General features: G+C 44.6%; 1 protein-coding gene across 2 annotated transcripts in view; it reads left to right on the forward strand.

The window, feature by feature from the left end:
* Positions 1–19,524, forward strand: part of PPHLN1 (periphilin 1) — a 242,577-nt gene that overhangs the window by 101,917 nt on the left and 121,136 nt on the right. Inside the window, exon 5 of one of the 2 annotated variants that reach the window (XM_030216566.1) lies at positions 16,270–16,434. The exons of the other annotated variant lie outside the window; for it this stretch is intronic. Within the exon in view, the coding sequence (XP_030072426.1) occupies positions 16,270–16,434 (165 nt within the window). The remainder of the gene's footprint in view (positions 1–16,269; positions 16,435–19,524) is intronic. 2 annotated transcript variants of the gene reach the window in all.

Raw genomic sequence — 19,524 nt, forward strand, 5'->3', positions numbered from 1 at the left:
CATCCAAGTGTCAGTGCCGGGCGACCTGCCTGTCGGAGGGAGGTTGAAAGCTTTTCACCAAAGGTGGCCTCTCATAACCTCCGATCAGTGGGTTCTCCAAATAGTCCGGCAAGGATACACCCTCAATTTGGCCTCTCAACCTCCAAATTGTCCACCGGGAGCTCAGTCCTACAGCTTCCAGCACAAGCAGGTACTTGCAGAGGAACTCTCCGCCCTTCTCAGCGCCAATGCGGTCGAGCCCGTGCCATCCGGGCAAGAAGGGCTGGGGTTCTATTCCAGGTACTTCCTTGTGGAAAAGAAAACAGGGGGGATGCGTCCCATCCTAGACCTAAGGGCCCTGAACAAATATCTCGTAAAAGAAAAGTTCAGGATGCTTTCCCTGGGCACCCTTCTCCCCATGATTCAGCAAAACGATTGGCTATGCTCTCTGGACTTGAAGGATGCCTACACACACATCCCGATACTGCCAGCTCACAGACAGTATCTGCGATTTCAGCTGGGCGCACGCCACTTCCAGTACTGTGTGCTACCCTTTGGGCTCGCCTCTGCGCCCAGGGTGTTCACAAAGTGCCTAGCTGTGGTAGCAGCGGCGCTTCGCAGGCTGGGAGTGCACGTGTTCCCATATCTCGACGATTGGCTGGTGAAGAACACATCCGAGGCAGGAGCCCTGCAGTCCATGCAGATGACTATTCGCCTCCTGGAGCTACTGGGGTTTGTGATAAATTACCCAAAGTCCCATCTTCTCCCAGTGCAGAAACTCGAATTCATCGGAGCCCTGCTGGATTCTCGGACGGCTCGCGCCTATCTCCCAGAGGCGAGGGCCAACAACTTGTTGTCCCTCGTCTCGCGGGTGCGAGCGTCCCAGCAGATCACAGCTCGGCAGATGTTGAGATTGCTGGGCCACATGGCTTCCACAGTTCATGTGACTCCCATGGCCCGCCTTCACATGAGATCTGCTCAATGGACCCTAGCCTCCCAGTGGTATCAGGCCGCCGGGGGTCTAGAGGACGTGATCCACCTGTCCACGAGTTTTCTCGAATCCCTGTATTGGTGGACGATTTGCTCCAATTTGACTCTGGGACGTCCCTTCCAAATTCCTCAGCCTCAAAAAGTGCTGACCACGGATGCGTCTCTCCTGGGATGGGGAGCTCATGTCGATGGGCTTCACACCCAAGGAAGGTGGTCCCTCCAAGAAAGCGATCTACAGATCAATCTTCTGGAGTTGCGAGCGATCTGGAACGCTCTGAAGGCTTTCAGAGATCGGCTGTCCCATCAAATTATCCAAATTCAGACAGACAATCAGGTTGCCATGTACTATGTCAACAAGCAGGGGGGCACCGGATCTCGCCCCCTGTGTCAGGAAGCCGTCAGCATGTGGCTCTGGGCTCGCCGTCAAGGCATGGTGCTCCAAGCCACATATCTGGCAGGCGTAAACAACAGTCTGGCCGACAGGTTGAGCAGGATTATGCAACCTCACGAGTGGTCGCTCAATTCCCGTGTGGTGCGACAGATCTTCCAGGCGTGGGGCACCCCCCTGGTGGATCTCTTCGCATCTCAAGTGAACCACAAGGTCCCTCAGTTCTGTTCCAGGCTTCAGGCCCACGGCAGACTGGCGTCGGATGCCTTCCTCCTGGATTGGGGGGAAGGTCTGCTGTATGCTTATCCTCCCATTCCTCTGGTGGGGAAGACTTTGTTGAAACTCAAGCAAGACCGAGGCACCATGATTCTGATTGCTCCCTTTTGGCCGCGTCAGATCTGGTTCCCTCTTCTTCTGGAGTTATCCTCCGAAGAACCGTGGAGATTGGAGTGTTTTCCGACCCTCATCACGCAGGACGAAGGGGCTCTTCTGCATCCCAACCTCCAGTCCCTGGCTCTCACGGCCTGGATGTTGAGGGCGTAGACTTTGCCTCTTTGGGTCTGCCAGAGGGTGTCTCCCGCATCTTGCTTGCTTCCAGGAAAGACTCCACTAAGAGAAGTTACTTCTTTCATTGGAGGAGGTTTGCCGTCTGGTGTGACAGCAAGGCCCTAGATCCTCGCTCTTGTCCTACACAGACCCTGCTTGAATACCTTCTCCACTTGTCTGAGTCTGGTCTGAAGACCAACTCCGTAAGGGTTCACCTTAGTGCAATCAGTGCATACCATTACCAAGTGGAAGGTAAGCCGATCTCAGGACAGCCTTTAGTTGTTCGCTTCATGAGAGGTTTGCTTTTGTCAAAGCCCCCTGTCAAGCCTCCTACAGTGTCATGGGATCTCAATGTCGTTCTCACCCAGCTGATGAAACCTCCTTTCGAGCCACTGAATTCCTGCCATCCGAAGTACTTGACCTGGAAGGTCATTTTCTTGGTGGCAGTTACCTCGGCTCGTAGAGTCAGTGAGCTTCAGGCCCTGGTAGCCCAGGCCCCTTACACCAAATTTCATCACAACAGAGTAGTCCTCCGCACTCACCCTAAGTTTCTGCCAAAGGTTGTGTCGGAGTTCCATCTGAACCAGTCAATTGTCTTGCCAACATTCTTTCCCCGTCCTCATTCCTGCCCTGCTGAACGTCAGCTGCACACATTGGACTGCAAGAGAGCATTGGCCTTCTATCTGGAGCGGACACAGCCCCACAGACAGTCCGCCCAATTGTTTGTTTCTTTTGATCCCAACAAGAGGGGAGTGGCTGTAGGGAAACGCACCATATCCAATTGGCTAGCAGATTGCATTTCCTTCACTTACGCCCAGGCTGGGCTGGCTCTTGAGGGTCATGTCACGGCTCATAATGTTAGAGCCATGGCAGCGTCGGTAGCCCACTTGAAGTCAGCCACCATGGAGGAAATTTGCAAAGCTGCGACGTGGTCATCTGTCCACACATTCACATCTCATTACTGCCTGCAGCAGGATACCCGACGTGACAGTCGGTTCGGGCAGTCAGTTCTTCAGAACCTGTTTGGGCTTTAGGATCCAACTCCACCCCCCGAGGGCCCTGTTTGTTCTGTTCCAGGCTACACTCTCAGTTAGTTGGTAAATTTTTTAGGTCAATCTCAGTTATGTCCTCGCCGTTGCGAGGCCCAATTGACCAATGTTGTTGTTTTGAGTGAGCCTGGGGGCTAGGGATACCCCATCAGTGAGAACAAGCAGCCTGCTTGTCCTCGGAGAAAGCGAATGCTACATACCTGTAGAAGGTATTCTCCGAGGACAGCAGGCTGATTGTTCTCACAAACCCGCCCGCCTCCCCTTTGGAGTTGTGTCTTCCCTTGAAGTGTATTGTCTTGCTACATACTGGACTGGCCGGCTCGAGCCGGTTTCGGGCGGGAAGACGGCCGCGCATGCGCGGTGCGCGCGAGGGCTAGCAAAGGACTTTGCTAGTGAAGTTTCCGATTGGAGGGGCTGCCGTGGACGTCACCCATCAGTGAGAACAATCAGCCTGCTGTCCTCGGAGAATACCTTCTACAGGTATGTAGCATTCGCTTTTTTCTTCACGTATAGGTGAACATGAAATTGAATTTTTTGTACATTGTCATACAGTATAAAACTAGGGATTTGTTACTAAATCCTTCCGAAAGCCAACAGATAGAAACACTCTCCTCCACTATAAAAGTCATCATCCCACCCCATTAAAAAATGGAATACCTATGGGTCAATTTCGTTAAGCAAGCACAGGAAATGAAGTCAAGGTTTAGACAGAGGGTGGTACACAGAGTTAAAAGAGCATATAATGCACATCGTCCTTGGCTGCTCCAAGCAGTGGAGAAACCGCAGGAATCTAGAGCAGTGATGGCGAACCTTTCAGAGACCGAGTGCCCAAACAGCAACCCAAAATCGAATTATATATCGCAAAGTGCTGGTACTCATTATGGGTGGGGTCACCACATATGACTCCACCCCTATGATAGCCACACCCCTTACACCAGCCATGGCGCATATAAACAAACGTCATTGAAAATATTATACTAGTATAGGAGAAAACAATAACATGATTTTCTTCCATTATAAATCATTTCTGTAAGCTGTTACAGCTCCAATATACCCAGTGCAAAATAAGACGGCAGATGTAAATTCTCAAATTCGACATATTCCAAACACTAAAATGAAAATAAAATGATTTTTCCTACCTTTGTTGTCTGGTGATTTTGTTTTTCTATCCATATTGGTCCTAGTCGCTGATTCTGCTGCTCTCTATCTGTTCTCTTAACTCCGTTTCCAGGGCTTCCTTTCCATTTATTTCTTTACTTTCCTCCTTTCTTCTTCTTTTCTTGCCCTCCATCCATGTTCAGCAACCCTCCTCTCCCCTCCAGCCACAATTGTCCAGCAACCCTCCTCTCCCCTCCAGCCACAAATGTCCAGCCACCCTCCTCTCCCCCCTGCCCTCCCAGCACCCAGCTCAGGCCTTCCTCCCTCCCAGCACCCACCATCAGGCCTCCCTCCCAGCACCCAACATCAGGCCTTTCTCCCACCCAGCACCCAACATCAGGCCTCCCTCCCTCTCAGCACCCAACATCAGGCCTCCCTCCCACCCAGCACCCACCATCAGGCCTCCCTCCCACCCAGCAGCACACAAACAGCACCAACCCTCCCTCCCTCCCAGCACCAGGCCGGCCTCTCGCCCTCCCTAGTTCCTACAACCCAACAAGCATCAGGCCGCCTGCCCGTCCTCCCTCCCTCCCAGCACCAGGAACCCCCCTCCTCCTGAAATTTAAAAAGCGTACCGTCCTCGGAGTTAAGGTGGCGTGCGGTGCGTCGGCAGCGGCAGCGAAGCACGTGTTCTTCGCTCGGCGCGCCTTCAGCCTTCCCTGTCTCTCATAGGCTGGACCAGAGCTTGAAAGACAGGAAAGGCCGAAGGCGAGTCGAGCGAAGAACACGCGCTTCGCTGCTGCTGCCGACGCACGCCACCTTAACCCCGAGGACGGTACGCTTTTTAAATTTCAGGAGGAGGGGGGTTCCTGGTGCTGGGAGGGAGGCTGGGAGGGCGGGCGGCCTGATGCTTGTTGGGTTGGAGGGAGGGCGGGAGGGAGGCCGAACTGGTACTCGGAGGGAGGGAGAGTGGGCGGACCAGCGATGGCGACGGCGTGCATGCCAAGGGAGAGGGCTCTGCGTGCCCTCTCTGGCACGCGTGCCATAGGTTCGCCATCACTGATCTAGAGTAACGTGTTCTACCCTATGTTTCTTTCTCAGATAGGGTTAGACATATCATATGCAAATATTGGCCGGTATTAAATCTGTATCAGGGCTTTCAGGCGTTGCTCCGGTTTGCATATGGGCGGGGGCAAAACCTGGGGGAAAAATTTGCGAAAAGTAGGCATTTATATAAAAGTATTGAAGGAGGTCATACAAAATGTAAGGGCTGTAGATATTGTATGCATGCTATTGAAACCATGTGGGTTTTAATTCCAAACCAGCACAGGGAACGAAAATTTTATTTAAGGTCAAGAACTAATTGTGAATCATCGTATGTTATTTATGCCATTCACTGCCCATGTGAGTTATGGTACGTTGGGCAGACAGTTAAAAAAATTAAACATAAATTAGCTCAACACAATAAAGTTGCAAAAAATGCAAACTCCCCTGGTAGAACACTGGGTTAAGGAACATCATGTTATGACAGATTTGAAATTTGTAGTGCTGATTCAATTTGACGTACATGTAAGGGGTAACATAATACAAAAAATGTTTCAAACAGAACAAAGGTTGATCTTTGTGTGGAAAACAGTGACCCCTTTAGGATTAAACAAGGAAGTGGAGTGGGCAGGGCTGTAGAATGTGACATATTCAGCCAGGGTTTAAAAAGGAATGAGGAGTGGTTTTGTGCATGCACAGCGCTTTAGACTGCAGAGGCACCATTGTTCCTGATACTAGTTGGAGGTTCGCCCTGGTAGTGTGGCTAAGATGATGTTCTAAAATGAAAAGGTATGAAGTAGTTAAATAATTCTTTTAGACATGTCAGGTAGGATTAATAAAAAGGTTAGATGTTTGGGTGTAATATTAATCTGCACTTTTCAGTTTAAACCCCTGAAGACGCAATCAGCGAAGCACAGACTTGTGTAGGGTTTAATGGTGTTTAAAATGGAGTGGATAAATCTGTGATCATACAAAATGAACAGAACCGAGGGAACAACGGTGTGGTCATTGCTGTATGAAGAATATTGTATTGGATAAGACGTTATCTGAGATACATATGGGAATCATAATCACTGGAATAAAAGCAATGGAGATAAACGGACATTATTGTAAAGCAATTGAGATATGATGGACGCTTATTAAGGAATGACATATGGGACTGTTTTTGTGAAAAAAGGTGAATTATCTGTATTTGAGTAGGGATATACTCTATATGGAGTAACAATCAGAAATATTAGGTGCTTAAATAGCTCTGTGGTTGTTTGAACCTACATGGTTGAATGAGGAATGAATGGTGAGGATGTGATAGTGTGTTGAATTAATATTATTTAGGTGTTAGATAAGATTTTACATTATTTTAATGCTGAGAGTTTTCAATAAAGAAATTTTTGGAATTTTCAGTAAAGAGTGAGGTAGTTACTCTATGGTTGATATTTAATGATACAGGAGATGCTGACTTAGCCACAGTATAGGAAGTCAAGAAGGCATACTTACAGGGGTTTTAAGTAAATTAGGGGCACAGAAAAAGCACCTAAGGGAGCAAGAAAAATTTAACTTTCTAAAGACGATTGTGCATGAACGTTTTGCAATTCTTCAGTGTAGAGATAAGAAAGTGTTACAATTGAGGGCAAAAGTACCAAAGCTGGAATTTATTAGAAATTCACAACATATAGTGGATAATGTGGAAAACTAAGAGAAATTTTTGGGAATATGGAAATAGGGCAGGGAACACTTTTAGAATGGCAGCTGCAGAAGCAAAGGAACACAAAATGGGTAAGAAAGATGGTGGACACAGCAGAATGGGATGTTTCAGATAATTGCAGAAGAATTTAGAACATTTTAAGAGAACCCATACACATTAGAGGGAGTTTTACCCGAAGCTGCCATGGCAGCATATATAGACTCAGCTGGGTTACTTAAAGTGGATGAGGGAAATGTCAATGTCTAAATAGGTCTATAAAATCAGAGTAGGTTGAGAAGGCCATTCAGAGCATCCCGAGAGGTAAGGCTGCAAGAGGTGATGGCTTCCAAAGTGAATTTTATTAATGTCTTAGGTAGGGATTAGTGCCTTTTTTGGTGTGACTGTTTAATGAGGTGTTGGATGGGAGACATCGATGGGGGGAGTTTTATCAGCCACTAAATGTGCCACCTACAGACCAGTTCATAACTTAATACAGATATAGAAGTGTTAAAATCTTGGCCTCTAGATTGGAAGTATTATTGCCCAACCTTATACATTTTGATCAGACTGGGTTTGTTAAAGAGAGACTGTTAGGGTAGAACATTTTGAGGGCAGTGGGCTTAATAGATCACATAAAATAGAAGAACCTGAAGGCACTCTATCTGGCCCTAGATGCAGAAAAGGCTTTTGATAGAGGTGAATGGCCCTTCCTCTTCTAGATGCTGGCCAGGGTTGCCTTGGGGAATGATTTTGGTCAATGAATCGGAACTTTTTATAGAGCTCCCCACAGTAGAATTCCAGTAAATGTTGGGATGTCCACAGAATTCTCCCTACAGAGAGGAGTGAGACAAGACTGCTCTGTTGCCTCTGCTTTTCGCACTTGCTATGGAGCTGTTGGGTACAGGGATCAGAAGTAACAAGGCAATTCAGGCTCTAGACATAGGCAAAGAACAGCATATGATTCTTCAATATGTGGATGACACTGTTATTTATTTGTAATCCAAAAGATTCCTTGTCTCCACTGATGAAAGAGCTAGATCAGTTAATAAGGGTAAGACTGAGGCTCAGATTTTCAATACCACGGTGACGGATGTAGCAGATGACTTCCCTTTTTAAAATTGCACACAATGGATTCTCTTACTTAGAAGTGAGGCTAGCTAGTGATGTTAGCCAACAGTTTTGCTTAAAGTACATTCCTCTTACAGAGGCCATATGAAAAGACCTGGAGAACTGGAAATTCCTCCTCTAATCATGGTGATGTAGGATCATGATTATTAAAATGATGGTATTGCCCCAATTCCTGTTTGTTTGCACAGCTGAAATGAAGCTCAAAGAAGAACAGTCCTTCATATTATAGAGACGAAACACAGGAACAGTGAAGGAGATGAGCACATATTAACTAGGGAATCGAAGTGTAGCTGTAGGTGTTTTATTAGTTGGTCTTGATACGACGTGTTTTGGCACCTAGGCCTTCATCAGAAGTCTAAAAAAACTGTATTCAGATAAAACAATAATAAATATTAAAATACATCAAATGTATCCTAATAAGAGAAAAAAAAGTCTAGAGAATAGTAAAAAATCAGTAAATATAAAACAAAAAACATATGGTTAAAATGTCTGTTGAAACGATACACAAAAATATATGTTAGTATTGTATGATTAAAGTGGAGTAAGGAAATGGGGGGGGGGGGGGAGTGGGGTTGCCCAATTTAAAAATGTATTACAAGGCATCAAAGCACTTAAAGGGCATTTTGATAGAGAGGAGGAGACACACTGGGGCAGATTGAAGTGCTCCATCCCTCTTCGATATTTGACAAGTGGAGGTGAAGAAATCTCTGGTGAGCCCAGAGATTTGGAAGTACTGAAGCACCTGTTTTTAGGCCCCTTGGTCAGACAGTGTGTCCTCTTAAAAAGAGGGCAAATATAATGAGTATTTTGTACCTTTACAGTTGGTTGCAAGATCAAAACCCCTTTACCAGTACATACTTAACTCTGCTGGAAAATTTACATCCATTAGAATGTTATGTATGTGAGGATCTTTTGGAAGGCTATGTTATCTCTTCAAGATCTAAATGGAGACAGAGTGCCCTTCTACCAGTATTTCCGATTACACCATTTCTTGCATTGCAGTGATGTCAAGCATAATTTATCTAGGGAGGCTAATGTTTTAGAAAAATGCCTCTAAGCAAAAATTGTTAGCCAGAGTATATAAAGAGTAATTGGCTCTGGAAGTGAACCCCAATAGGTCTCACATTGAGGCATGGGAAAAATGGCTGGGTTATCAAACTGGTGAGAAGGTTTGGTTGCAAGCACACTAGACTATACATCATTACATAGTAACATAGTAGATGACGGCAGAAAAAGACCTGCATGGTCCATCCAGTCTGCCCAAGACAAACTCATATGTGTATACCTTACCTTGAATTTGTACCTGTCCTTTTCAGGGCACAGACCATATAAGTCTGCCCAGCAGTATTTCCCGCCTCCCAACCACCAGTCCCGCCTCCCATCACCGGCTCTGGTACAGACCGTATAAGTCTGCCCTCCCCTATCCTCGCCTCCCAACCACCACCCCCTCTTCCCCCCAACTGCTCCGCCACCCAATTTCAGCTAAGCTTCTGAGGATCCATTCCTTCTGCACAGGATTACTCTATGCATATCCCACGCATGTTTGAACTCCGTTAACGTTTTCATCTCCACCACCTCCCGCGGGAGGGCATTCCAAGCGTCCACCACCCTCTCCGTGAAAAAATACTTCCTGACATCTTTCCTGAGTCTGCCCCCCCTTCAATCTCATTTCATGTCCTCTCATTCTACCGCCTTCCCATCTCCGGAAAAGATTCGTTTGCGGATTAATACCTTTCAAATATTTGAATGTCTGTATCATATCACCCCTGTTCCTCCTTTCCTCCAGGGTGTACATGTTCAGGTCAGCAAGCCTCTCTTCATACGTCTTGGAACGTAAATCCCATACCATCCTCGTAGCTTTTCTTCGCACCGCTTCCATTTTTTTAACATCCTTCGCAAGATACGGCCTCCAAAACTGAACACAATACTCCAGGTGGGGCCTCACCAACGTCTTATACAGGGGCATTAAAACCTCCCTTTCTTCTGCTGGTCACTCCTCTCTCTATACAGCCTAGCAATCTTCTAGCTACTGCCACCGCCTTGTCGCACTGTTTCGTCGCCTTCAGGTCCTCAGATACTATCACCCCAAGATCCCTCTCCCCGTCCGTGCCTATCAGACTCTCCCCGCCTAACACATACATCTCCCTTGGATTTCTACTCCCTAAGTGCATCACTTTGCATTTCTTCGCATTGAATTTGAATTGCCAAACGTTAGACCATTCTTCTAGCTTCTTCAGATCTTTTTCCATGTTTTCCACACCCTCTGGGGTGTCCACTCTGTTGGAAATCTTGGTGTCATCCGCAAAAAGGCAAACTTTACCTTGTAACCCTTCGGCAATGTCACTCACAAATATATTGAACAGAATCGGCCCCAGCACCGATCCCTGAGGCACTCCACTACTCACCTTTCCTTCCTCCGAGCGAACTCCATTCACCACCACCCTCTGGCGTCTGTCCGTCAATCAGTTCCTAATCCAGTTCACCACTTCAGGTCCTATCTTCAGGCCGTCTAGTTTATTTAAGAGCCTCCTGTGGGGAACCGTGTCGAAAGCCTTGCTGAAATCTAAGTAGATGACGTCCATAGCACGTCCTTGATTTAATTCTCCCGTCACCCAGTCAAAGAATTCAATGAGATTCATTTGGCACGATTTCCCTTTGGTGAAACCATGTTGTCTCGGATCTTGCAACTTATTGGCTTCCAGGAAATTCACTATCCTTTCCTTCAGCATGGCTTCCATTACTTTTCCAATAACTGAAGTGAGGCTTACCGGCCTGTAGTTTCCAGCTTCTTCCCTATCCCCACTTTTGTGAAGAGGGACCACCTCCGCCGTTCTCCAATCCCTCGGAACCTCTCCCGTCTCCAAGGATTTATTAAACAAGTCTTTAAGAGGACCCGCCAGAACCTCTCTGAGCTCCCTCAGTATTCTGGGGTGGATCCCGTCCGGCCCCATGGCTTTGTCCACCTTTAGCTTTCCAAGTTGTTGATACACACTCTCTTCCGTGAACGGCGCTCTATCCACCTCATTTTCAGGTGTACTTTTGCCAGGCCCTCTCGGTCCTTCCCCAGGGTTTTCTTCAGTGAAAACAGAACAAAAGTATCTATTTAGCAAATTGGCTTTTTCTTCATCATTTTCTACATAGCGTTTTGTTGTATCTTTTAGTCTCACAATTCCCTTTATAGTCTTTCTCCTTTCACTAATATACCTGAGGAAGTTTTTGTCTCCTCTCCTTACATTTCTAGCCATTTGTTCTTCTGCTTGCGCCTTCGCCAGACGTACCTCTCTCTTGGCTTCTTTCAGTTTCATCCGGTATTCCTCCCCGTGTTCCTCCTCTTGAGATTTTCTATAAGTCTCAAAGTGTCAGCTAAATGCTGTTGTTATCAAGAGAATGCTCTAGTTGAATGGACCCAAATGGTCCAGTCTGAGCAAGAATTTTCACTTGATTTAACTTTTAAAACTGCCCTAGATATTGCTAACTTTCCTTTTCACTAAGTCTAAATATTCCCAATAATTATAGCAGTTCCTCTCTACCAGAGTTTGGCAGGAACAGAAAGAAAGCCAGAAAGAAAGAAAGAAAGAAAGAAAGAGAGAGAGGTTTCACAGTGCTAATTAAAATTAAGCAATAAGCATTAAAATTTAAAGAGATTATCAGGTAGCTCACCTAAAAAACCAGCTAGTTGAGAAGTTTGGGGATTTAGAGGTCAGAATTAAACCTTTCCTTTGCAGGAGTTTTTGGTTCAGTTCCAGCACCTAAAAAACCAGCTAGTTGAGAAGTTTGGGGATTTAGAGGTCAGAATTAAACCTTTCCTTTGCAGGAGTTGTTTGCTTGTGACTAGTTTTTGCTAAGTTCAGTACATGTTGGATGCCCATATAAGAGAGTAAAACTAGGGTCAGTGTGGGACATACTGGAGGCTTTTGTTGGAGAAACTGGGGAGAACAAGGAACATTTGAGCACATTGGGTGGGACTGTGGGACTATTGGGGACTTTTGGAGAAAGGTGTGGGACCAAATAGGGTATTGGACAGGGCAAGAAAAGAGGAATACTGTGGGCTACTGTTTATTTAATACGGGTCAGGAGTGTGTCTAGAGGAGCAGGGGAGTAGATCCAATACTCTCGCTTATGCTTGCAGCTAAAATTGCCATAGCCCGGTAATGGAAACAAAGCCTGGTGCCCTCAAAACAATCTTGGTTGGATACAGTTGGGGAGCTGAGATTATTTGATAAGATCACATGCGCTTTATGGGGTAACACATTTCGTTTTGAGATAAAATGGGTAGTATTGTGGGTTAAGGGAAGAAATGCAGCAGAAGATAAATTATCAGTAAGTGGCCTGGAATAGAGACTTAAGTTTGGAGATTTGGACTGGTTAACCTCCTTAACAGGGATAATTTGGCATCTTAGAAGCTGATAGGATTCAGAGCCAGAGTTATTTCCACTCACTTTCCAGTCCAATACAATACAGTATAGAACTTTTTAAACTTTGAAATACAAATTCTCCTGCCCTGTAGTGGTAGGAGATAGGGAACAGGTATTATTGACTCCTGTGCCAGGACGTACTTAAAAGTTTGAAGAGTAGGGGGGAAGGTAACTTTTTTTTCTTTCTCTTTCACCTTTTCTTCATTATTTCATTTTGTTTTGTTTTCCATTTTCCTTTCTTCCTTTCCATTTTCTAATTATAGAAAATATTCAGCTATAAGAGAGTGCAGTGGGTGAGAAGTAGGTCTATTAAAATAGGGAATAAAATCCCTGGTAATTGCAAACAAAGGCTTAATAAGTACCAGGACTGGTTACAATTAAATTGGAAGAAGAGGAAAAGAGGAACTACCAGGCATGTGCCAGTTCTTTACCTAAAACCAGTGGCGTAGCCACAGGTGGGCCTGGGTGGGCCAAGGCCCACCCACTTAGGGCTCAGGCCCACCCAACAGTAGCACACATTTAGCGGTAGCAGGTGGGGATCCCAAGCTCTACCAGCTGAAGACTTCCCCCTGATGGTAATGAAAACACTATTCTCCATGATACCGGCACCCACACGTGCTCAGTTTTCAGTGCATGCCTGCTGCAGACTGCCAAGGTGGAAAGAAGCGGTTTCCCGCCAGATGACATATTTTTTTGGTGGTGATGGGGGAGGGGGGAGAACACTTGGTATCCACCCACTTCTTGCCTAGGCCCACCCAAAATCTGTTGTCTGGTTATGCCCCTGCCTAAAACAAGCTCAGTTAACTTGTATTTCCAGTGGAATTGAGCTTTTCGGAGTCTAATTAGTACCTCAGTTTCTTGGGACATCTTAGAGACTCCTGACTAAGGTTAAGTGGTTCAACCAGCATTAATGAGGCAGAAGCAGGGAATGTTGCTTTATCCCAACATCTAGCCATCAAATCCTGCTTGGGGAAGGGAAGTTACTTCAGAGAATCCATAGGGAAGAATTATTTTTGACTTCTAAGAATAAATCCAGCAGGAGATTTTATGGTGTAAGGACAATGTCCTAGATTTCTCTCATTGCTCAACACCAAAACTGCTTGAATACTTCTTTTTCTTTCAGAATCTGGCCTGAGGACTAACTTAGGGATAAGTTGTTGGTGCTTATCTCCAGTATACAGAAGGATGGAAGACTTCAGTTGAAATCTCTGTATAGCCTACAGTTCAAACTTCTCTTACTCATCTACAAGCATATTCACTCTGCATCTTCTCATTACCTCTCCAACCTTCCTTCCTATATTCCTCTTTGGGAATTCACTCCTGTCTCCGCTCTTCTTCCCTGCCAACTCCAGACTTTGTTTTTTCCACTTGCCGTGCAATTGGAATACAGTTCCTGGGCCAGTATGTTATGCTCCCTCTCTGGTCTTAATTCAAATCAGACCTAAAAGTCCAACTTCTGTGAGGCTGGTTTTAAATATTAAGCCCATATTCTCCTGTTCAAACCCATGTTGTTTTTAACCATTTCCAAATTACCTTATTTTTTTGTGTTCCTTTCTTGAGTAGATTGTAAGTTCTACAGAGTAGAGACTGTCTTGTATGTATATAGTGCTGCATATGTCTAGTAGCACTATAGAAATGATACATAGTAATAGCAGTAGTGGTAGTCAGATTTATTGAGGGTTTGTTTCAACTGAAGCCTTCCATCAAGTTGCATGCTGTGTCATGGCATCTCAGTGTGGTTCTTATTAAATTAATGAAATCCGCTTTTGAGTTTGGCTGAAGAACCTGATATAGAAAGTCATGTTTTTGGTGGTGGTTGCTTCAGGCCACAGATTCGATGAGTTCCAGACTCTTCTGCCTTATCTGTGTTAAGTTTCATCCAAGATAGGTGCTGCTGCACGCTCATCCCAGGTTCTTGCCTGAGGATATGCCTGACTTCCACATTTAATAAGTCATAAGTCACCCGTCTAACATTATTTTTCTCAGGCCATATGTTCATAAAGGTGAACAAGATCTATATAGTTGGAATTGCAAGACGACTGTTGCCTTCTATGTGGATCAGAATAAATCGCTTAAAAAGTTCACCCAAATTTTGTTTCCTTTGACCCAAACAGGTCTGGTATCACTGTTGTAAAATGCAGAAGCCTCTATTTAGATAGCAGATTTTATCCCTTTTTTTTCTTATGCCCGGGTAGGTCTGACTCCAGAAGGGACATATCATGACTCATTATGTAAGAGCTATGATCAGCCTCCTTTGAAAGATTTGCAGAGCTGAAACGGAGAATTCTGCCAAAATATTCCCATCCCACTTAAATAATTGACTTTTAACATTATAGCAAAGTCTGGTTAGTTGGTAATTCAGAGTTTCTTTGAGGGAGTGAATTAACTTTATCCCCTTTCACAAAAAGTATTCTCTGTTTGCAGCTTTGTCCTTTTTTATCTTTGTCCTTGATTTATCTTGCTTGCCCTCAGAGAAAGCAAAGTTGCTTACCTCTAACAGGTATTCTCTGAGGACAGCAAGATAATCAGTCACACAAACCATCCTCCTCTTCTGCTTATGGCATTGTCCAAATGAACTGTATTGTGAAAATGAAAGGGCTTTTTCATTAATTTGGTTTTATTTCATTTACCCTTGGAGATCTGGAGGTTTATTTTCAAAGCACTTAGACTTACAAAAGGCACATAAAGGGGCATTTTTGATATGATATCTAAGTTGGACTTTGGAGACATTTTGCACTAAATGTCTGAAATCCAAATAGAAAACATGATCATTTTTGAAACTGTAAAATGTGTCCCCCTCCCCCCCCAGAAAATACAATTTGTAACTAAGTTTTTTGCTCAGTGCATCTTTTCAGGGCATTTTCGGGGGGAAAAAAAGTACAAGTGAAAAACGTAGAAAATGAAGCTATTGGGATGTAGGAAGGGCCAGCATTTTTAGCAGACTGGTCCCGCAGACATTTCAGGAGAGCAGTGGGGCACCCTAGGGGGGCACTGCTGTGTACTTCATATAAATGCTCCCAGGTACACATCTCACTGTTGTTCCCTTATCTTGTCTGCTGAGCCCTCCAAAACCCACTCAAAGCCCACTACCCCAAACTGTACACCACTGCAGTAGCCCTTATGGGTGAAGGGACACTTATATGTGGGTGCATTGGATTTCTAGTGAATTTTGGAGGGTTCACAATTTCCACCACAAGTGTAACAGGTAGAAGGTGGTATGGACCTGGGTCCACTTGTCTACAGTGCATTGCACCCACCACTATTGTACTCTAGGGACCTGCATACTGCTTTAATGAACCTGGCTATAACATCTGAAGCTATCATAGAGGCTGGTGAGTACTATTTTTATTCACATTTTTTTGGGTGTAAGAGCTCCCGCCAATGGTCATCTGGTCATTTAGGGCACCTTTTTGTGTCTTTCGTTAGAAAAACAGGTCTAGACCAAAACGTTTAAGTTTTTTCCCTAGACGTTTTTGTTTTGTACCATTATGGCAGTAAAACATCCAAGTGTTAGGCACGCCCTAATCCCATCTTTGAAACACCCCCGACACACCCCCTTGTGATTTGGATGCACTGCAGATGAATTACATAGATAAACGGCTGCAAAACAGGTTTCAAAAATACCAATTTGGATGTTTTGAGAAGAAATCCGTCCAAATGTTACTTTATGACACTTTTTGGACATTTTTCTCTTTTGAAAGTGAGCTCCATAGTAACCTATGTAATTTTATAAATCTAAATGCTTTGAAAATGAGCCTCCTGGTGTGATGAAGCATGATTGGGATGACCTGGTTCTCTAGATTAGTTTTGTTTATGTACGTTTTGGTATCTTAGGACTTATGTATTTTTAAATAGGGACACTTTTATAAAGAAGGCTAGAAAAAAATAGCCTGTTCCCTTCTGTAAAACACTTCAGACATTTTCTGAAAAAAACTTTTTTGTTTCATTTAGGAATATCACAGAGTAGTACATTTCTCATCTAGGAGGATTCCGCTAGAGAGACCTGAGGAAGGGGACCACCATAGATATGAAGATTACAGCAGTGCTGATTACAGAGAGTATGAGGAGAGCCACAGTTTTGGGCATGACCGAAGGAGTGACCCACCACATAGAGGGGTATGTGTCTGTCTTTATCATTCCCAAAATCATACATTTCTTGCCTAGTGTTTTTGTTGTATTGAAGTTGGTGGTGGTTTGGAAAGGAGAGTGGTAGGAGTAGATGGAGGCCTTATCCACCAGAGTCCTTGGATTTATATTCACCCATCTGCTCATTGGCCTGTATAGCCCTGATCCTTGCTGACATTATCAAGGAGACAACATTTAGTGATCCCTGGTGTAGGAGAGAGGGGTGGATTAGAAATCAGGAGGGGAAAGTTCTTGCATGGATAACCCCTGCCCTGCTGTCTACTGGCCGGCTTGTATAGCTCTACATCCTGCTATCATCAGGGAGTGACATTTAGCCAAGCCTTGCTGCAGGGATTGGTTGCCTCAAAGCAGGTCATTTCCAATAAGAAGGAACCTAAGGGAATTGCCCCTTGGGGAGCTCCTTTGAGAACAACTAAGAGACTGGGACTTTTAGGTGTGGGTGGGCTTCTAGTGTGCTGAAGAAATTGGGTGGGTTTGACTTTGTATTAATTGGTAAGGACATTATGTTGGCTATAAGTATTAGAGATGTAGCTTTCTCATCCCTTGTGAGAGCGGGATAGTGTAAAGTTAGGCCTCCAGAAGTATTGTTGTGTATTCAATGTATCTTTATTATATACTCCTATTATTTGATATAAGACTGGTTACTGTATATTTAATTGCCATAAGCCATCTTGGGTATTCTGTGGTCCAAGAAAGGTGGCATATAAACATGGAACATGTCCTCATTTTATTTTTCGCTAGTGTAAAAAAACAAAACTCTTAAGTTCATATATTTGTGCACAGCTTTGTGAACACACATAATCAATTTGTTTACTGGAGAGTAGCATGGATGTGATAAAAGCCAGTTTTCAGATGCTGTTTCATTGGTGCTTTGTGCTAAGTTTAATATATACAATTTCAAATGGGGAAGGGATGAGCAAACAGAATTTAGCCTGCCTCATAGTAATTGTGCCTGCAGAAATAACAAAAAAATGCATTGAGACATGAGCACCTGTATTGAATGCATTGAGTTATCTGTGTAAGTGACAAGTTACCATTGGGGAGGGGACATTTCTACTCTGATGTAGTATGTTCATGTGTTCAATAAGAACATATGAAGTCACATACTAGAGAAATATTGATATTATACAATTATCCAAATACTTTTTAGTTGAGATAGGGCCAAATATTATGAGATATTGTCGTAGATGATAAAAAATATGAATATGTCTACTGTGGGGGCACAAGAGTGAAGCTGGCTGCAAAGAAAAGATCTTCAACCACATGATAAATATTGTATTAAAAAAAACCCAGCTCAACACAGACTGTTTCAACAACTAGCCTTCATCAGGGGCTAAAAGATACAAAAAAAAAAAAAAGGAAAATATTTCTTATAGAAGGCTAGTTGTCAAAACACGGCCCTCTCTTTGTATCCTGGATCCTCTACTGTGTAATAGGTGTACATCATACCTTGATTTACTGCATAGTTTACATGCGGCTTCTGTTTGGTCTGCTGCCCTTAAAAGAGACTGCTTTCAAGTGAAAGACATTTTACTGAACCCATGTTTCATGAAAGAGCACAGAAAGATATGGTTTCTGCAAAGTAGATCATTTTAGGCCTCGATACAAAATGTGCTATGTTAGTATGCTGCACTAAGCTTCAGTGCAGAGCATTCTAAGGTATGTGCTTAAAAAAAGGTTTTACTCATGATGCAATGAACTAATTTCATGCAAATTACTGCATCATTAAAGTGTGCTCTGTTTTTTTTTATATGCAGTGGTTTGCTGTATTATGTGTAAATACTTCTCTTCCTATCAGCGCTTGAGCAGGAACTGGTTGAAAGGAAGGAAAAGCTGGATACTATGGACCTTCCCCCCCTTACCAAATCTCAAAAGGTTCTTGGTGTCCCAGTGTGCACCACCAGCCCTCTCAAACCCACAAATAGTGTTATTGGTGGCTGAATCTACAAAAGGTGAATCCCCAGTATCCCCTCCAGTCTCTCCAAAACCTCCCTAAAGTCCATTTCAGAGCTGGGAGTCAGGAGAGATGGAGGAGTAACCCACATAAGTAATGCCACACTGGGAAAAGACCAAGGGTCCATCGAGCCCAGCATCCTGTCCACGACAGCGGCCAATCCAGACCAAGGGCACCTGGCAAGCTTCCCAAACGTACAAACATTCTATACATGTTATTCCCGGAATTGTGGATTTTTCCCAAGTCCATTTAGTAGCGGTTTATGGACTTATTGCAGTGGCCTGAGAACCAGGGGAACCAGGTTCAATTCCCACTGCAGCTTCTTGTGGCTCTGGGTAAGTCACTTAACCCTCCATTACCACGAGTACAAAATAAGTACCTGTATATAATTTTAATTTTTGTTACATTTGCACCCCGCGCTTTCCCACTCATGGCAGACTCAATGCGGCTTACGTGGGGCAATGGAGGGTTAAGTGACTTGCCCAGAGTCACAAGGAGCTGCCTGTGCCGGGAATCGAACTCAGTTCCTCAGTTCCCCAGGACCAAAGGTCACCACCCTAACCACTAGACCACAGAAAGGCAGTATATCAGACCCCAACCCCTTCCATTCACTTCCTTTCCCTGTGTCTACGTTGCCATCTTGGAAAATGGCAGTACTGCCTAACCTAGTACAGTGTGTCTTGATGTATCGTGTGGGGTCAATCTGCCAAGTAAGGGAAATCTTCAAAGTCTTAGAATGGAGTCTATGCTAGTCAGCCATTAATGAAATAAAGCAGTCAAATTATGTAACTACTAGTTAAAAAGGCCCTTTTCCGTAACAAATGAAACGGGCGCTAGCAAGGTTTTCCGCAGAGTGTGTATGTTTGAGAGAGTGTCTTTGACTGTGTGAGAGAGAGAGTGTGAATGTGCAAGTGTGTGTGTTTGACAGAGTGGAAGTGGGTGCGAGTGTGTCTGTGAGAGAGTGTGTGTATGTGAGAATGAGTGTGTGCGAGTTCGTATGTGAGACAGTGATTGTCCTCCTCTCTCAGGTCTCAGGACCCCCACCCCTGTGGTCTGAGGACCCCCCTTCCCTCCCTCTCTGTGTTCTTAGGGACCCCCTCTTCTCC

Source organism: Microcaecilia unicolor, chromosome 10 (genome assembly GCF_901765095.1).
Source record: "Microcaecilia unicolor chromosome 10, aMicUni1.1, whole genome shotgun sequence".
NCBI classification, from domain to species: domain Eukaryota; kingdom Metazoa; phylum Chordata; class Amphibia; order Gymnophiona; family Siphonopidae; genus Microcaecilia; species Microcaecilia unicolor.